This window comes from Capra hircus, chromosome 26 (genome assembly GCF_001704415.2).
Source record: "Capra hircus breed San Clemente chromosome 26, ASM170441v1, whole genome shotgun sequence".
Classification (NCBI taxonomy): domain Eukaryota; kingdom Metazoa; phylum Chordata; class Mammalia; order Artiodactyla; family Bovidae; genus Capra; species Capra hircus.
The window spans coordinates 41,886,443-41,906,083 of record NC_030833.1 but is presented as its reverse complement, the minus strand read 5'-3'; the positions used below and the strand labels follow the sequence as shown (position 1 = coordinate 41,906,083).

At 33.7% G+C, this 19,641-nt stretch overlaps 1 protein-coding gene across 3 annotated transcripts in view; it reads left to right on the top strand.

The window, feature by feature from the left end:
• PTEN (phosphatase and tensin homolog) overlaps nt 1-19,230 on the top strand; it is a 101,923-nt gene extending 82,693 nt beyond the window's left edge. Inside the window, exons 1-5 of one of the 3 annotated variants that reach the window (XM_018041336.1) lie at nt 2,044-2,125; nt 2,660-2,801; nt 8,060-8,226; nt 10,606-10,830; nt 13,275-16,765. In XM_018041336.1, the coding sequence (XP_017896825.1) occupies nt 2,066-2,125; nt 2,660-2,801; nt 8,060-8,226; nt 10,606-10,830; nt 13,275-13,460 (780 nt within the window). In that variant the 5' untranslated portion in view covers nt 2,044-2,065 and the 3' untranslated portion in view covers nt 13,461-16,765. Of the gene's footprint in view, nt 1-2,043; nt 2,126-2,659; nt 2,802-8,059; nt 8,227-10,605; nt 10,831-13,274 lie in introns of those variants that run through there. The other 2 variants (XM_005698175.3, XM_018041335.1) reach the window with 2 other exon arrangements.

Sequence of the window (19,641 nt, the reverse complement as noted above, 5' to 3'; positions counted from 1 at the left end):
GTATTGTTATTTAAATTTTAGTTAGGTGCATCTCTGCTGTGAGAGACAAGAATAGAGTGAGGACAACATCTCAAGGGCTTATAGTACACATTTGGACCTTCCAACTTTTTTTTTTCCCAAACAAAGCTAGAGTTTATGTATTACCAAATGTAGACACCTAACAGAAAACTAACCTGACTTGGCGGTGCTGAACTCCGAGCATTTGCTTGTCTGTATCTGTGAAGCTTTTAATCTCTCCACAAGTTTTAAATTTCTCTTAATTTGGGCACATTGAATTTGAGATGCTGGTTAGCTAACAGATCAGGATTGCAAAGTTAAGATACAGAAGACTAATTATACATAATTTGATAGTAAAATAATACATTTAAATTATATTTTCCAGCATTTTTCTTTGAAATGTGTCAGTAATTTTGATTCTTGTAATTACACATTAACTACTCATTCATTGCTAGCAGCTATTAGATTCATAGTATTTTTTCTCTATGCATTTGCCTTTTTGTTAAGGATTAACTGAGTTTCTAAAACCTGTATTACAGATAAACTACCAATCACTTGCTACTTGAATAAAATTAAAACTTTGAAAATCTTCTAGTTATTTCATGCACACTTATACCAAGAATGAAGATAAGGACGAAAAAGACCATCTTTCATTCCACTAAACCCCAATAAATAACTTGACAGCTTGGTCGTCTTAAAGGTTTCCATTGATTTAATTTTTAAATTTTAATTTGATTTTAATTTTTAGACTAGGTTATAAATATACATGGTTCAAAAAAGATTCCCCCCCATCCATTTTCTGTGTGCTGTTTCCCCCAACCTGCTTTGCAATTCTGTATTTTATCTTGATAAACATGAAAAGGGTTTTTTGGGGGGACAAGGTTAAGTGGAATTAAGTAATATAATATAGAGAATAATTTTAAGCTTAACAGTTTTTAAAATTTAATGATAAATTTTTACATTGGTATTTGTAGCAGCTCTTAAAATAACATAGTTTTAGTTCTGTTTGTTTAAGAAAATACGTAGAACTAAAAATACTACAGTTCCAAAAATTATACCTTAAATATTTGGTAGAATTTCTAAAATCACTGATTCGGATTTCTGTAACATTTTGTTGTTTTAGCATGGTTTTGTGTAAACTTCATTTAGTGTTTAATCCCCATGAGAATCTCGTGAAGGTAGTATTATTGTCTTCATTTTCCTGAAGAAACAAAATTTGTGTTTTGACTATCAGCATTCACATCCAAGTCTCCTGATTAAATGATCTTTGTGCTATAGCCATAATCTTAGATTTTGAAGTGACTTTTATCCATTATTTGGCACTTTATGTATTTTTTAATTGTAATAAAATCATACTAACCTTTATGAAAGTACTGAAATGAATACCTATATACCTGCCATTCAACATACTTATCTTTAAACTTACATAAATGTGCTTTCTACTATTCATTGGAGAAGGAAAGCATAAAAGCCCAGAGATTTTACAACATAGGGCAATTTAGATGCTGATACAGCATCTAAACGAGAACTACTGCAAATTCTAGGTTGAATGTTTAAATTTTCCTGAAGTAATATTGTGGGACAGGAAAGGAAACCTTCAGTGAGTTCCCTAATACCTCATTTACGCAGCCCATTAGTGAATGCGTTGCTGCCCACATTAGATTTTTTTTTTTCTTGAGGTAAGTCAGGGTCTCCATTTAAACACCACATGAATTGTATATATTTTTTAGCATTTGTATATTTGAGTGTCCCTTGGACAGCAAGGAGATCAAACCAGTCAATCCTAAAGGAAATCAACCCTGAATATGCATTAGAAGGACAGCTGCTAAAGCTGAAGCTCCAGTACTTTGGCCACCTGATTGATGCGAAGAGCTAACTCATTGGAAAAGACCCTGATGCTGGGAAAGTTTGAGGGCAAGAGGAGAAGGGGATGACAGAGGATGAGATGGTTAGACGGCCTCACCAACTCAGTGGACATGATTTTGAACAAGCTCCAGGAGATAGTGAAAGAAGTGAAAGACAGAGAAGCCTGACATGCTGCAGTTCATGGGATCGCAAAGAGTCAGACATGACTTCGCAATTGAACAAGAACATACTTAACTTTTCTGAAACATTATGTATTTCCAAGGTAACATAGCTCAGGGACACCTCTGAGTACCGTTATCAGATTATAGCATACATTTGTGTCAGCCACATACTCTTGTTTTTGTTGGGTTCTAAAGCCAACATCTTTTTCGCTGCTGCTATTTCTGTCTCATAAAGGCAATATGTCTTTATTTAGTTTGCTGATTCTTTTGCCTAGAAAATAAGTATCCAGGTTTGTGAGGAATTTTGTTCTATAAATCCTTGGGGGGAACCCTATGTGTGAAGGCTTTTGACAGTTGTTTTGGATATGCACTGGCCTTTGCTTATTGGGTGCATGGTTCAAAGGTTGTTGTGACCATTGAATAGATGGGAGTGCTGTGATAATTGATTTTAAGGGAGGAGAGTTACTATGATATTTCCTTCATATTGATGTTGCTTTGATTTACTCTATTACCAAGCTAGGTTTAAATGTTAGATCATTTAAGGTCAAATTTTTAACGTATATATGTTCTTCAGCAGACACAATGAAACTTTTCTTCTGACTTTGCCTTTCTGTCTTTTTTTGTCTGTTCACCAGGGAGTAACTATTCCCAGTCAGAGGCGCTATGTGTATTATTATAGCTACCTGTTAAAGAATCATCTGGATTACAGACCAGTGGCACTGTTGTTTCACAAGATGATGTTTGAAACTATTCCAATGTTCAGTGGTGGAACTTGCAGTAAGTGCTCTAAATCCTCATCCTCTCATTTACTGTAACACTTTTCTTAACATATGTAGAAGTTTATAAAAAGTCTGTAAAGAAATTTACCACACTTAAACTTTATGCAAGTTTGTATATTTCTGAGGTGTCCAAACTGATTACTTAACTCAGCTGTTCAGCACACATTGGCCTAAGGAAGCCCAGACCATTGGGTCTGAAAGACTTTGAAGCCGTATTATATTTATGGAAGAAGTATTCCATGCCACAACCACCAAATGCAGCCTATATTCTGACTTGGTGACTTAAAGCTTGTCCTGTCAGTGATTCAGTATGAGTAGCATTGAGATTCAGCACTTCAGTGGTGTTAGGGTAGGAACCAATTCCTCAGTATCTTAGGAAGACCAGATGTTAATAGAAATGGTGATAAGGACGTTAAAAAGAAAACAGTTATAAGACATAGCAACATGCTGAAGTATATTGATTGAGTATGGAGTATTAGAGAAAGCCTAGCTTTAGATCTGAGTTCCAGTGCTAAAGAGGCTTCCCAAATGGCTCAGTAGTAAAGAATCACCTACCAGTACAGGAGACGTGGATTTGATCCATGGGTGCCCTCGAGCGTGATTGCTTTGGAGGAGGAAATGGCAAGTCTTTCCAGTGTTCTTGCCCAGCAAATCCCATAGACAGAGGAGCCTGTCGGGCTGCAGTCAGTCCCTGGGGTCACAAAGAGTTGGACATGACTAAGTGACTGAGACCCCTGTGTCTCCCTCCAGTGCTAGAGTTGTCATTAATGTGCTGTGTAACCAAGGGCACATCATCTACCACACCTCTCTTTGTCTTTGTTTATCAATAATACGAGGATATTCTGAAATCTGAAACTTCCTAGGAAAGTGCTTAAAGAAGATCATGTCATTGATGTCTGCCTTTCTCTCTCATCCTGACTTCTGTAAGCCTACCTCAGGCCTCCTGGTCCTTTTATGCTTCTCTCCTATTCTTTGCCAGAGTTCTTAAGCTAGACTGATAGGAACCTTAAAACCTTGACCCTGAGCAGGCGGTCACGAGAGAACATGTGGAAGTGTTAATACAGCCCTATAAAAGAACAGACTGTGCTGCTTTTTTCTGTTAGAGTCTTTTGTATTAGTTTCTGTCTTGGAAGTGATTAGTCGTATTTTCATGTTTGTGTCTGTGTGTGCTCAGTTCTTTCTGACTCTTTGTGACGCCATGGACTGTAGCCCGCCAGGCTCCTCTGTCTATGGGATTTTCCTGGCAAGAATACTGGAGTGGGTTGCCGTTTCCTATTGCATTTCGTGTTTAAGAACTGTGTTTTGTTTATTTAGAATACAATTTTGTAGTTTCTAGATAAGATGTAATTGTGTTATTTTTCTAATACCTCTAACAGTATTTCAGTGATACTTTGCAATTTGTTGGTGGTTTTATTTTTTAGCCTAAAGTTTTCTTCTTACAGTATTTATGTAACTTAAAAGCCTTGTGACGCTGAATTAATTTATACCTAGGCAGTTAATTTCTTTTTGTTGTTTATGTTGTCAGGTGTGATCACCTTCATTAGATCTTTCCTGTATTCTTAGGGCAAGTTAATTTTATTTATCAAAGACCTTAACATAGCACGTGGAAGACTTCAAAGAGACCTCATTGATGTTTTTGTCATCTCAGTACAATTTTAAAAACTGCTGAGTACAAGGTACTATGCTGTCAAGAGGTGATTGACATACGAACTTAGATTTATAGCAGAGAAGGGAAAAGGGAAAAAAAAAAACGCAAAAAAACTCATGTTCTTCCTATAGTGTTAGATATCAGTGTAAGAGCCACATGGCAAGGTACAAAATATTACAGAAATACACATTTAGTTCAGTAATTTCATCTACTCTAATTTATTTTTCCATATTGGTCTCTCTAGCAAACGTCTGTCAGCTCTTCTCTACAGCTGTGCTCTGCCTTTAAACCACGTGTGTTGTGTGTGTCTGTGTATATTGGACCCCTTAGTATTATATTTAAACTTTGCAAGTTACTACTGAGATCTGTTTAATCTTTACCAATTTTCTAGTTCTTTGTTTACATACTATGATTCAATACTGTCTAGTAAAGCTGTAGTATATAACTAAATGTGTGGTTGTACATGTAAATTACAAACAGTATATTCAGAAAAATCAAGTTGGGGGAGTTGTCAAATACTTTTATAAAGGAAGTCCAGCTCTTTATTGAACATTGGAGAAAGCATGCAATTTAGATTGGCCTTTAAACTAAAGAAAATTACAGGCAGTAGGAAATAGCTTGAATTGAAGCACAGCAGAAGGAAATGAGCTGGACAAGAATATAGAGATGGAGAACAGAATAGGAATAAAATGTGTGGCTGACTGTTAGAAGACTCTGAATAGGCATATTGGACTTGATTTGATACATGCTGTGTTGTCAGTGATCATAGTAGAGGTGTAAGCTGTAGTTAGGTACAGTTTTGTAGAAAGTAGTGACTGCATGAGGGAAGGAAAAACAGTGGAAAATTAAATAGTTGAATTACATGACTTTCTTTAAGCCAGGTATGCTTTGCTGGGGCAGTCAAATGATTAGTTTTTCTTTTGCCATTTATATCTAAATAGTTTACTCTGGTCAGGTGAATAAGTCACAGAAAAGGGAAGAAAGAAAAAGGAATCTGAGACTTGGAGACATGAATGTTGATATTTTGGTTTTAAACATATGTTTTAAATCAGGTAAAGGTGAGCTGTTTACATGAACATATTCAATTGGTACTTTAAAGTATGGATTTGAACTTAAGTGAAAGATATGTCATATTTTTGGAAGCATCAGGAACGAGACATGGTAGTTAACCCTTTCATATAAATTTGGTATAGGGCTAGAATATGGGATCAGTCCTGGGTGTTCTTTGGAAGGACTGATGCTAAAAGGTGGAACTCCAGTACTTTGGCCACCTCATGCGAAGAGTTGACTCATTGGAAAAGACTGATGCTGGGAGGGACTGGGGGCAGGAGGAGAAGGGGACGACAGAGGATGAGACGGCTGGATGGCATCACTGACTTGATGGATGTGAGTCTGAGTGAACTCCGGATGTTGGTGATGGACAGGGAGGCCTGGCGTGCTGCGATTCATGGGTTCGCAAAGAGTCGGACACGACTGAGCAACTGAACTGAGCTGAGAATGTGGGAAGGCTCAGACAGAAACGGTGTGAGGGCTGAGACAAACAGGATCCATAATGGTTTTGGTTTAAGAGGAGGAAGAGGAATCAGGGAAGAAAACAAAACGTGGAAATAATTTATCTTCTGCAAAGTTGTCAGGAGTTAACAACCTTTTTCTTTTTTGATTATTGTCTTAATATTTCTGAATTTAAAAAAAGTTACTATCTTCTATATATCTAAAAGGGTTAAAAAAGTTAATAAAAGATGATCATTGATTTTTCTCTCATAATATAAAATTCTAAGTTTTATTTCATTTCAGTTTTATTAGAGCACCGTTTGTCCTATCAAAGACATATATATATATCAGTTGTGTCTTAGTCAAAAGAACCATACTGATGTTGGACTTCTGTTAAGTGTGGTCTTATCTATCTAAAATGTGAAATTCATACTGTAAAGAAAATTGTCTTCTTTAGGGATGTGAGGGAATATTTTTCACTTACTAAAACTTGAGCTTAGTTTTTTGAGGAAATATCTAAGTAACACTAATTTCTAATAAGAATATTTATACAATTCGAAAATTCTTGAAGGTGCACATTTTAGACGTAGTTTAATTAAAATCTGTTAATTCAGATTTCACAGTGAATTTGCTTTTTAAACTCCTAAGATCAAGATGATCAGATTCTGAATTAGTGGAGTTTGAATTAATATGATTACAAGGCATTTTCATCCTGTTTGGTTTTTATCACAGTTTTGAAATCATACTTTGTTCACTTCTTCAAGCTGGACTTCTCAGTGAAATTTTCAGTATCAAATTACGTCTTGTAAAATAGCGCATTGTACTTTGAATCTTTAGTCAAGGAAGTGAAGATTATTGATAGGTTGTTAGTGTAACATTTCTCTTTTTAGAGTTCCTTTTTCTCATCAATGTCTCTCAAATCCATATTGCAGTAAACACTCATACTTTTTATCAAGCTTACTATTTATTTATTATGTGATTGATGATACTGCATTAAATATTGTATAGATGAGCCAGTAGGTGTTTATTATACTGGAAAATTTATTTAGCTTGAATAAGCTTTTTGTCTTGTCCAGAGTTGTGGTCACATTGATAAAGAATGTGATACATTTTTTCCCCCCATATTTAAGAATGATGTCTTTTGGTGATGAGAACTTTATGTCTATATATTTATATATTTCTCATTCACTTTATGCAAGCTTATGTTTTTATTTCTTAATTATCTTGGTATGTTTTGAAACTTTAAAAACCCATTTCTTCCCCCCTCAGTTTAATTACTTTCTTTCTTAACTGCTAGGATCTTAATGTCCGTGACTTGAAGCCAAATTCTGTCATCAGTGTCATTAGTATAAATGTATTTATGAGTAGATTTAAAAAATAAAACATATAAGCCTTTCTTTTCACACTTAACTGCCTTTTAATTGCATTGCTAATATAAACATGATATATTTTGAGATTATTTTATTTTTATTATTATTATTTTTTTTACCATATATTTTAAAACAGACATGGACCAAAGTCAAAATACTTGTTAATGAAAATGGAATGTGTTTTGAAGAGAGGGAGATTGTGCTATAATTTGTACTTAATGTCTGTTGCATTTCTTTGCAAACACTTCAAATCTCTCCTCCTGTTTCTTGTGGTGGTGGCTTTATATACCTTTAAAAATAAAATATGAATTATAGGTAAAATGAAATATGGTTAATATTTTTATAATTATTGAAACTTGTGTTTATGGAATGTATTATAACTTTGTTATAGGTTATATTTTCTTCTGAATGTGTAAGGATTGGTATTTTGTGGTTTTTATTCTGTTTTACAGACTTTAAAATACTGCAGCAAATACCTGTTTTAAAAGTTCCTTTTAATATTACCTCATATTGATGGTACAAATTAGGGAAAATCTGGTATTGATTATATTTTGCTGTAGTTTATTTCCACTGATTTATTTCTATCTGTATCTCTGTTATTTTGTATCCATTGATTTGTTTTAGTTGGGGCATTAAAGATGCAAAATTACTACTTTGTGTCTGTTGCTAATACTAATCATCAAAATAGCTTTTGACAGTTAAAAACATTTCCTGTGAAGTGATACTAGTATGTATTTGACCATGCAGATCCTCAGTTTGTGGTCTGCCAGCTAAAGGTGAAGATATATTCCTCCAATTCAGGACCCACACGACGGGAAGACAAGTTCATGTACTTTGAGTTCCCTCAGCCGTTGCCTGTGTGTGGTGACATCAAAGTAGAGTTCTTCCACAAACAGAACAAGATGCTAAAAAAGGTTTGCTCTTTACTTTTGTTAGGGAAAATATCTAAAATAGCCATACCTTGAATAGTAACCTCAGATCTTTTGCTTAAAGCATTTAGTTGGGCAGAAATCATTCTGAAAGGAGAGACTAAAAGATGTGTTTTCTGTCTGACATCTAATAAATCATGAATAGTTTTCTACTAAATCTGCACGCGCTTTGCTTACTATGGCATCAGTGAGCCGTTATAGTGGTACATAGTCCTAGCAGAAGGAAAAGGCCATCTGACTTTGTAATTTGAGATGAATTTTTCTTAACTTGGCTTATGCAAATAAATTCTATAAAAGTATTGAAGATTGCATATGTACCCCGTTCAGTCGGTTACAGTCCTATTAGAAGAGATGATTGATTAAACCGAGAAGTAAGCATGGGGCACGAGTTTGAAAAAAATTTTTGGTCTGTTTGTATAAATAAAATCTGTCTCCCCCATTTTGGTTAATGTTTGTTGAGACTGGGTCATTTTATATTTAGCTTCCTCAGATTTACTGAGGAAGTAAATTTATTTCAGTTTTCAGCTAGGCGAGGAATCAATATGAAGAGGAAGTAATAAAGAATGAAAAAATGTGGTATTCAAATACACTTGTTTAGCAAGCTAGTGAGGTTTGCATCTCACTGAGCTATGTTTAGAGAATATAGGAGCTCATTTTAAAACAAACAGCCTTGGTTTAAAATACTAAGTGTGAAAGTGTGAACGTTTAAGGTGAGCCTAAGGTACAAAATATTTAGGTAGTAATGAGCAGAAACAGTAGCTGTGTGTATTGTTACTGCCTCCTAAACATACCAGGTAGTAGTGTATCACTAATTTTTAGACAGTCTCCATAGTCAGACTGATTTCATTTTCCTGAATTTTAGCTTTTTATTGTTGTTGTTGAGAGAAAATGAGGAGGCTTCATTAACTACAAAAATTTTGACTTCTATTTTGCTTATCAGAAGAAATATATTTTTTTTTAATCCAGAATCCAAGTAGCTGGAAAATCACAAGATGTAAAACTGATTTTTTTTCACCAGAAACCCATTTCCTATGTGTACTATATAAATAAAAGTTAAGTATATCTCCATAACTTTGAAAATATATTTTTCAATAATCCAAGAGGTATTAATAAATGTTTTGCAGTTAAGGTAAATTTTTTCTTTTATTCATCATAAGACTAGCACACATAAAAATTTTATATTTTGCTTTTAAAAATAAACACCTGTATCACTTTTTCTTTACTTTTAGGAGTGCACTAATTCTTATTCTTCCAATTTACATTAACACATGTAAAATTGAAGGTTAAGTTAAATATTTATAATAATTTGTTTATCTTGAATTACCTTATTTATTTCCATTTTATGTGATTTTCCTTGCATGTTGTAAGAGTTTGGTGTGTTTTAAACAAAGCAGTTTTTCTATAATTAGTGCATTAGCACAATCCACAGTTTTTGAAGTTTTAAATTTTGCTAGTTTATTTTCTTCTGACTCTTAAGTATGTGTGTAGTTACTAACTCAGTAACTTTGCTAAAATAATTGAAATTAATAAAACATTTTTAAAAGACTTCTACCACATTATTGCTGTGCTAGGTGCTGTTAAAAGATACAAAAACATTTAAGAGATAAGTTTCTTAAGGTTCTTACCATCTTCCCAGGAAAATAAACTTGAAGATAAATTAGAATAAAAGATTTAAATGGCAGTTTAAGGTACCAGATAAGATGTCACAGGGTTGTACATCATTAATTGTCAAATGATGCATACAGGCCAGTTCCACTAATCTAGAGAGAGAACAGTTTCTATGTTGATCAGGAAAGGTTTGAAGTAGTGAATTTCTGATGTGATTTTTTTTTTTTTTTAATTTACAAGACCTCATTATTAGTAAGAAGTGATTTTTTTTTTTAGGCAGGCATTTTGTAACAACGAAAAGTTGAAGTTCGTAACACCCTTCAGTGCTTCATTGGAAAGTTGAACTGACATTTCAAGAGCTTTTGTTAAAGTAAATTTTGTAATAGCTTGTTGAAACACAGAGGAAATTAAATCCATTTCTGAATTTTTTTAGTATATAATATAAACAACACTTTAAAAAACTAACATTAGACTAGAAAAGATATTTTACTTAAGGTATTAAAGTAAGTTTATTTTAGCACTTGTAGAAATACATTTTTGGTCTAGATTAGAATTAAAGGAAACTTCCTATGGGAATTAGATGCTATAGATAGATAACCCATAGATTGATTGTCCAGTATTAGTTTTTGTGTTTACCTTTGTTCAGAATATTAAATAGCACATGGCATGATATGTTCACTTCCTAGGACAAATGTTGAATAAATTAGCATTGTCTTTAAAAAAAAAATTCAAATATGCCTTTTTTTTTTTTTAAAGGACAAAATGTTTCACTTTTGGGTAAACACATTCTTCATACCAGGACCAGAGGAAACCTCAGAAAAAGTAGAAAATGGAAGTCTATGTGATCAAGAAATTGATAGTATTTGCAGTATAGAGCGTGCAGATAATGACAAGGAATATCTAGTACTCACTTTAACAAAAAATGATCTTGACAAAGCAAATAAAGACAAGGCCAACCGATACTTTTCTCCAAATTTTAAGGTCAGTTAAAAACATTTTGAGAAGTTGGTGAGTGGCTCTGTGTGTTTGTTTTATTCTAAGTATATAGCTGGTGAAAGACTTGAATGGTTAATTTTTAAATTAAGTATATTCATAAGCATTGTTTACCTAGCAGTAACCTAAAACTTTCTAATGAAATCCAGGGTGCACAGAGAGTCAAAAGTCTACCTTTTCCTTACCCTGTTCTTTGCAGTTTGGTGAAATACGGGGCATAAGTTGGGGAGGGGATTTAAGTTGAATATGAAGTAGGAATAGGTGAAGAAAGAAGTGGGAAGGAACTCGGCCCTTTAGGAATGGTTCATATGGAATGTTTTCACTGCTTCTGCCATTCTCCCTCTCCATTTTATTCTCAGCTCCTTAGAGCTATCTTAAAAATGACTTGATTGTAATCATCAGTCTTGTTTATACTTTTTAAAGATCTGTGGTTTTTTGATGGGCCCTACAGAGAGCTGTATAATTTAGCATGGGACTACTTTCTGCGTCTAGTCTAGCCACATTCTCTTCCTGCAGCTCACTCAGACTGGTCTCTTGTCAGTTCTTCAGTTGCCTCAGGTCTTTCCAATTCTTTTTCTTCTCCCCATAGTGCTCCAGCCCTCAGCCTCTCCCTGCCCTTCACTTGGCTGTCCTTACATTCTAACCTTCGCTTCAATCTCATGTGCTCTGAAAGGCCTTCTCTGATCATCCTGTCCTCTTCTTCCTTTTTTTAAACTCTGCCTACCTCTTCTTGTTGCAGAATTATTTGGTTCATTTTACTTTTATCTGTATGTCACATGTATTTGTGTACGTTTGTTTATATTTCTAGATGAGAATTCAGATCAGGTTAAAAATCTGACTTGTGAACATTCCCTAATGGTTGTTTGCCATTTTTTTCTTATTCTCATTTCTTCTTCTCTATTGTACTTGATTTTTCTCTCTCCCTTTCGCCACACCCTCTTCCTTTCTTTTAAAAAATTCTCTCTTCATTCCATTAAATAAATTCTCTCTTCATTCCATTCCAATAAAATGGAGAGGGAGAATGGTAGAGGCAGTGAAAACATTCCATATGAATCATTCCTAAAGGGCTGAGTTCCTTCCCACCTCTTTCTTCACCTAAGTTTAAGGATATTGCTAGTAGTAATAAAAATAAAGAGGGGCTACCTGTTTCAAGTTAAAATGGAGCTAATAAGTACCTTTAGATCTTATATTTAAAGTGTTTTGAAGTGTCTTTTAGAATTTGTAAGTTTGTTTCTTTTCTCTGTCTACATTTTCCTCAGTTACTAGCTTTTAAAGTGTGACTTCCTCTAATTTTATTTTTTTGTTTTAATGTTACAAGAGGTTTTATATTTATTATTACAAATAAAAGCTATTGCAGTTATCAGTAAACACATATAATATCATATAATGGTAAGTGCTTTGGAAAAATAAAGCAGAGATAGGAGAGAGAGTGGCCTTGGTATATTTTTTAGTGGGATGGTTAGAGAAGGCCTCTCCAAGAAGTTGACTTTAATTAGAGGCCTAAGTGAAATGAGGGAGCTATAAAATACCTGGGAAAAGAGGAAAGAGCAGGTGTAGGAACCCTGGGACAAGAGTGAGCTTAGTGTATTTGAAGAGCAATAGATAAGAAATCATTTTGACTAACACATATCAGTCCAAGTGTGAATACATTGAGTGTGTTCTCCACAGGAGAGAGGTAATCTGATTTTTGTCTTTAAAAGTTTACTCTGTCCTCTCCTTTAAAATAAAGGCAAGAGGAGGGCAAGAATGAAAGCTAGGACACTATGATAGACTGATCAAAGAATTGGATGTCAGATCTAATTTAAATCCCACATCCACTGCCTACTAGATATGTGGCCTTTAGCAAGTGTCCTAGCCTTGCTGAACTATAGCTTTCTCTCTTTTAAAACAGAAAGACCTATCCTGTAGAGTTGTTTGACAGTTATTTCACCTCTGCTTATAAAGGTTGTTGGTTCACTATTTAGAGCACTGTATGATATTAACTTTTTTATTACTCCCTTTTCAGTGAAGTTTTTAGGGTGAATGGAATCCTAAACATCATTGTTAATATTATCTGTATTAGAAAATACATTGAATTTCAGACAGGCTGTAAGTGAAATATTCCTTGGAATCTCAACTCTATGTGAGTTGAATTTTGTGATCGAAAAAATATTATGTGGACTATTGAAATCAGTACATTTCTTTTGTAGAATTATTTCATTAATGCCTGTAGTTTATGTTTATTTAAAAAAACACGTAGTGTATTAACATCCCAGTTTCTTTTCAGTGTATGCCAAGAAAGAAAATGTAGGAAATCTTGAGAAGGTCATTGAAAAGGCTCTTTAAGGGTTATGTATGTCATAGTACTTAAAAATGAATCCGATAAAGATATGTATCTTTGAGAGTGGTCAGATTTATGGATTTTCCATTTACACTTTCTCTTCTTTCTCTAGGTGAAGCTCTACTTCACAAAAACAGTAGAGGAGTCATCAAATCCAGAGGCTAGCAGTTCAACGTCTGTAACACCAGATGTCAGTGACAATGAACCTGATCATTACAGATATTCTGACACCACTGACTCTGACCCAGAGAATGAACCTTTTGATGAAGATCAGCATACACAAATTACAAAAGTCTGATTTTTTTTTTTATCAAGAGGGATAAAACACCATGAAAACAAACTTGAATAAACTGAAAATGGACCTTTTTTTTTTTTTTTAATGGCAATAGGACATTGTGTCAGATTACCAGTTATAGGAACAATTCTCTTTTCCTGACCAATCTTGTTTTACCCTATACATCCACAGGGTTTTGACACTTGTTGTCCAGTTGAAAAAAGATTGTGTAGTGTCATGTATATACCTTTTTGTGTCAAAAGGACATTTAAAATTCAATTAGGATGAATAAAGATGGCACTTTCCCATTTTATTCCAGTTTTATAAAAAGTGGAGACAGACTGATGTGTATACGTAGGAAATTCTCATTTTGTGTTCTGTCACCAACTGAAGTGGCTAAAGAGCTTTGTGATATACAGGTTCACATCCTACCCCTTTGCACTTGTGGCAACAGATAAGTTTGCAGTTGGCTAAGAGGAGTTTCTAAAAGGTTTTGCTACATTCTAATGCATGTATTCGGGTTAGGGGAATGGAGGGAATGCTCAGAAAGGCATTTGTTGTGTGCTGGATTCTGGACCATATACCATCTCCAGCTATTTACACGCACCTTTCTTTAGCATGCTACAGTTATTAATCTGGACGTTTGAAGAATTGGCCGCTGTCACTGCTTGTTATTTGTGCATTTTATTTTTTTTAAGCATATTGGTGCTAGAAAAGGCAGCTAGAGGGAGTGAATCTGTATTGGGGTACAGGAATGAACCTTCCACAACATCTTAAGAATCCACAAACGAAGGGATATAAAAGTAATGTGGTCATAGATAAGAAACACAGCAACAATGACTTAACCATACAAATGTGGAGGCTATCAACAAAGAATGGGCTTGAAACATTATAAAAATTGACAATGATTTATTAAATATGTTTTCTCAGTTGTAATGACTGCTCCATCTCCTGTGTAATCAAGGCCAGTGCTAAAAGTCAGATGCTATTAGTACCTACATCAGTCAACAACTTACACTTATGTTATTAGTTTTCAATCATGTACCTGCTGTGGATGCTTCATGTGCTGCCTACAAGCTTCTTTTTTCTCATTAAATATACAATATTTTGTAATGCTGCACAGGAAATTTCAATTTGAGATTCTACAGTAAGCGGTTTTTTTTTTTTTTCCTTTAAAAATTTATGATGCACTTATTCAATCCAATAGATGTCAGCCGTTCCACCCTTTTGACCTTACACATTCTATTACAATGAGTTTTGCAGTTTTGCACACTTTTTAAATGTCATTAACTGTTAGGGAATTTTACTTGAATATTGAATACATATAATGTTTATATTTAAAAGGACGTTATTTGTGTTAAAAAGGAAATTAGAGTTGCAGTAAATTTTCAACACTGCACAAATAATAAGTCATTTACTTTTTCAGTAGAAATTGTCCCACATAATGCTTTTATCAATTTGCTATTGAAAGAATAGATTTTTTTAAATGTGCAGTGTTGAATCATTTCTTCATAGTGCTAGAGTTAGGATTAGGGCTTCAATTTCACTTCTTAAATATCATATATTTGATATGCCCAGACTGCATATGATTTTAAGCAGAGTACAACTACTATTGTAAAGTTAATGTGAAGATATGATTAAAAATAATTTTTTCCCAGAAATTTGATCTTTCAAATTACACCTTGACCTTGAAATGTTTGACTATCCAGCCAGTTTATTTCTTAATGGTGTAAAATCTCATTTTCAATAACTTATTGGTGCTGAAATTGTTCACTAGCTGTGGTCTGACCTAGTTAATTTACAAATACAGATTGCGTAGGACCTACTCGAGCAGCATTTATAGAGTTTGATGGTAAATAGATTAGGCAGAACTTCATCTAAAATATTCTTTGGTAAATAATCTTGACATGTTTTCCATACCTCGTCAGTTTCATTCAAAAAATAAGATTTTAAAATTTTTTAACAAAGCGGTTAGTATTTACACATTTATATTTAAACATTGATATGTAGAGAATTGATTGACTGCTCATAAGTTAAATTGGTAAAGTTAGAGACACCTATTCCTCAGCTCTCATCATTGAAATTTATCTCACCTTGTCTTTCATAAAAGCTGAAAACTGTTGACTAAAATGAAAATCAACTATTTGTGTTTTGAAGATAGTTATTAATACTGTTATTTGTTACAGTTTTGGGCACAGTATATTAAAGCATAACTTGTATTGTTCCAATATGTAACATGGAGGGCCAGGTCATAAATAATGACATTATAATGGGCTTTTGCACTGTTATTATTTTTCCTTTGGAATGTGAAGGTCTGAATGAGGGTTTTGATTTTGAATGTTTCAATGTTTTTGAGAAGCCTTGCTTACATTTTATGGTGTAGTCATTGGAAATGGAAAAATGGCATTATATATATTATATATATATAAATATATATTATACATACTACTCTCCTTTATTTCAGTTACCATGCCCATAGAATTTGACAAGAATTGCTATGACTGAAAGGTTTCCGAGTCCTAATTAAAACTTTATTTATGACAGTATTCATGATTAGCCTGAAATGCATTCTGTAGGTAAATCTCTTGAGTTTCTGGAATGTTTTCTTAGACTTTTTGGATGTGCAGCCGCTTACTTGTCTGAAGTTACTTGAAGGCATCACTTTTAAGAAAGCTTACAATTGGGCCCTGTACCATCCCAAGTCCTCTGTAGCTCCTCTTGAACATCTTTCTGCCATAATTATTAAAGGGTAGTTGAGTAAATAGCATCACCATTCTTCACTGTGGCACAGGTTATAAACTTGAGTGGAGTTTACCGGCAGCATCAAATGTTTCAGCTTTAAAAAATAAAAGTAGGGTACAAGTTACTGTTTAGTTCTAGAAAATTTGTGCAATATGTTCATAACGATGGCTGTGGTTGCCACAAAGTGCCTCGTTTACCTTTAAATACTGTTAATGTGTCATGCATGCAGATGGAAGGGGTGGAACTGTGCACTAAAGTGGGGGCTTTAACTGCAGTGTTTGGCAGAGGTGCCTTCTACCCTGCCAGTTCAAAAGTTCAATCTGTTTTCATATAGAATATATATACTAAAAAACTTCAGTCTGTTCAACAGCCTTACTCTGATTCAGCCTCTTCAGATACTCTTGTGCTGTGCAGCAGTGGCTCTGTGTGTAAATGCTATGCACTGAGGATGCACAAAAAAATACGATGTGTACAGGATAATGCCTCCTGCCAATCAGATGTCCATTTGTTATTGTGTTTGTTAACAACCCTTTATCTCTTAGTGTTATAAACTCCACTTAAAACTGATTAAAGTCTCATTCTTGTCATTGTGTGGGTGTTTTATTAAATAAGAATATTTATAATTTAAATTGCTTAGGTTCACTGACATTTTAATGATGGGCAGCCAAATGTGATTAATAAGTTTTTTGTAAGGTTTTTTTTGAACCCCCTGCTGTCCTTCAAAGCCTACAGTTACATAAAAACATGGGTCCTTATCAATTTGGGAGTAGAGTACCAATCTACTCATGTTTGAGAGGCATCTAGCTTTTTTAGGATCTTAGTCTAATACTTAGTAAATTGTTTTAAGCACAATTTAAATTGCACATATTAAATAATATGCTAATCCCAAAATGTTCACGATTTTTGAAAAATCATGCATATATCTATATATATATATTCTACTAAGTGGGGTATCTGAAGATAATTGCCCAGAATGGATTTGATATCTCAGATTTCAATTTTGTGGCTTTTCCATTCTTTGATTCTGTAATACGCCATCAACATGGGAAGCTTCATCTGATCATTGTGACTTATGCTCTTTAAAAATTGATATTCCACAATAGTCTAAAGACTTTATGTTCCTGAACTTAATCTTGTTATTTCTCATATTTTTAAGAGTGCAAAGACTAAGTAAGGCATATCCTTTCACAAAGCATAGTAAGGTAATAAGTGAAAGTGTAGCTTATAAAAATGTTAAAGCAGATCATTTATGTAACAATTTAATGTTATTTCAAGTTTACATTTTCTCTAACTTTTAAAAAGTGAATAATATATAAAGTATGAAAAGTGTGTGTGTGTGAGTACACACATTTTTTTTCTTTTTAGATATTTAAGTATGGATGAAAACCATACTGGAGTCTAAGATCATTCTGATTTATAAGATGATCTTGGAGATGTCTGAAAAATAGGAATTTACTGTTTTTTTTTTTAATTGCATGTTCTCACTACCCTTAATTTGAGCTAGCTTGGTTAAGTGAATGCCATCACCATTTCCATTGAGAATTTAAAAATCACCGGTATTTAATATGCAGGCTTCCAAAGGCTCACAACAAATCAAGACCCTTAAATCTAGTTAATTTGCTGCTAATATGAAACTTTTCTTATTCTTTTATTCTTGCCAGATAATTAGCCACAGATCTAAAACTTAGTCTTAAATGGCTTGAGTGTAAGTTTTGATAAGCAGTGCTGTTACTAGTTCAGAGAGGAATGTTTGTGAATGGAAATAGTGTAAATATTCAGTCCAAACTGGTATAAATACATAAAAAACTAGCAAAAAAGATAATAGAGAAAAACATTTAAAAACTTGTAAAAATGAGATGAAAGAGACTGATTTTCCTATGGAATTATATATCTGTAGGAAACCTAATGATTATCAGTGGTTTTTAATTTTAGAGTAAATATATTCTTTTATGATCTTGCTATTTTTCCATCTTTTAAGAGATCTTCCAAGTGTATCAGAATATATGTAGCCACTCTGACAAATACATATGTTGGTAGCTTTAAAAGTTTGTAATGTGAAGTTGTAAAGGACAGTAATTTCATTGGTTGGTAATACCCTTTGGTTTTTAAGTTAGCTATGTTGAGAACAGTTTCCCATAAAAAATCTTCACTCATAATCCCACCACCTGGAAATAGCCATTATTAATACTTCAGTGACTATACAATCCTGTTTTTGTTCTTGTATATTCATGTATATATTTTCTTTAAATGGTGAAATTTGTACTGTGCATACTCTCAAAGCCTTTAAGCTTAGTATTTCTCTTCATGGATTTGTAGAATGTTAAATTACATCAGAAAATGGACATTGATTGGATTCTTTCTAGTGCTGCAGATGCAGAGTGTGTGTGTACTGAAGAGCCCTTTCCAATTCAGTGGTCAGTCATAGACGTTTAAATATTGTTGGCATCAGAATAATACATGTCTAGGTAAATAAGACAGTTACATTTATTTAGCATAGACAGGCTTAAGATTGTAGATATTTCTCTTCAAAAACTATTTCAAACATTTGCATTTTGGAATTATGTGCTAAACAATGTATGAAACACTATTAGTAGTTAATTTCATCATCACCTTTCTATTTCCCTTATAAGTTGGAAAAGAAGGATGAGCTTTTCACTCTATAATTCCCAAACAGTGGCTCAATTTAGAGTGAATTAAACACCTGCAAAAAAGAAAGTTACTGCTGGTTTATCGCTTAGCTGCCTCTATATCTGCTCATGAGGCTTCTGTCACATCAAAACCTATTTCTTGAATGGTTCGCTTTTAGCTCTGGAACTTAACCATGTTTAATAATGGTGGGCTTAGGACATAAGACTTTTCTTGACAGTTAAGTTTGGTGAAAAAAAATTTAGCTGGAGGGCAGTACATAACTTATAAACCAATGTATTGATATTTTACCAACATTTTTACATATATGAGTGAAGTCAACTGCCATTTTTGAGCATTACCACATTTTAAAATAAAGCTGCATATTTTTAAATGAAATGTTTAACAAGGATTTATATTTTTCATTTTTTCAATTAAAAATAATATTTATATCTCCTTTGTTGCATGTGGATTCTCATCTGTTCTTAAAATGGTTAGAGATTTTGTTTGTTCTGGAGTGGAGCAAAGCTCATAGTCCTGGCTCTGGTGTTTCAGTTTGTCAAATCTGCTCACTGTTGTGAAATTCTTAAAATGGTTAAATGTGGCTTTCTGTAGCTTATCATTTATCGGCTTTCATGTACACTTTTAGGATTTTTCTGCCTACTCTGTTGTCTAAGTGATATCCCATGTTTACAAATGCTCTTTCAGTTTCTATTTTCTTTTTCCATTATAATGCCCTAATGGGCAGTTTTTAAAAGAGAGTGTGAGAGGGTGTGTGTGTAGTGAGGTCTGGGTGGCTGGGTGAACTACGTGTTTGAGAGTGCTAGATTCCAGTTTT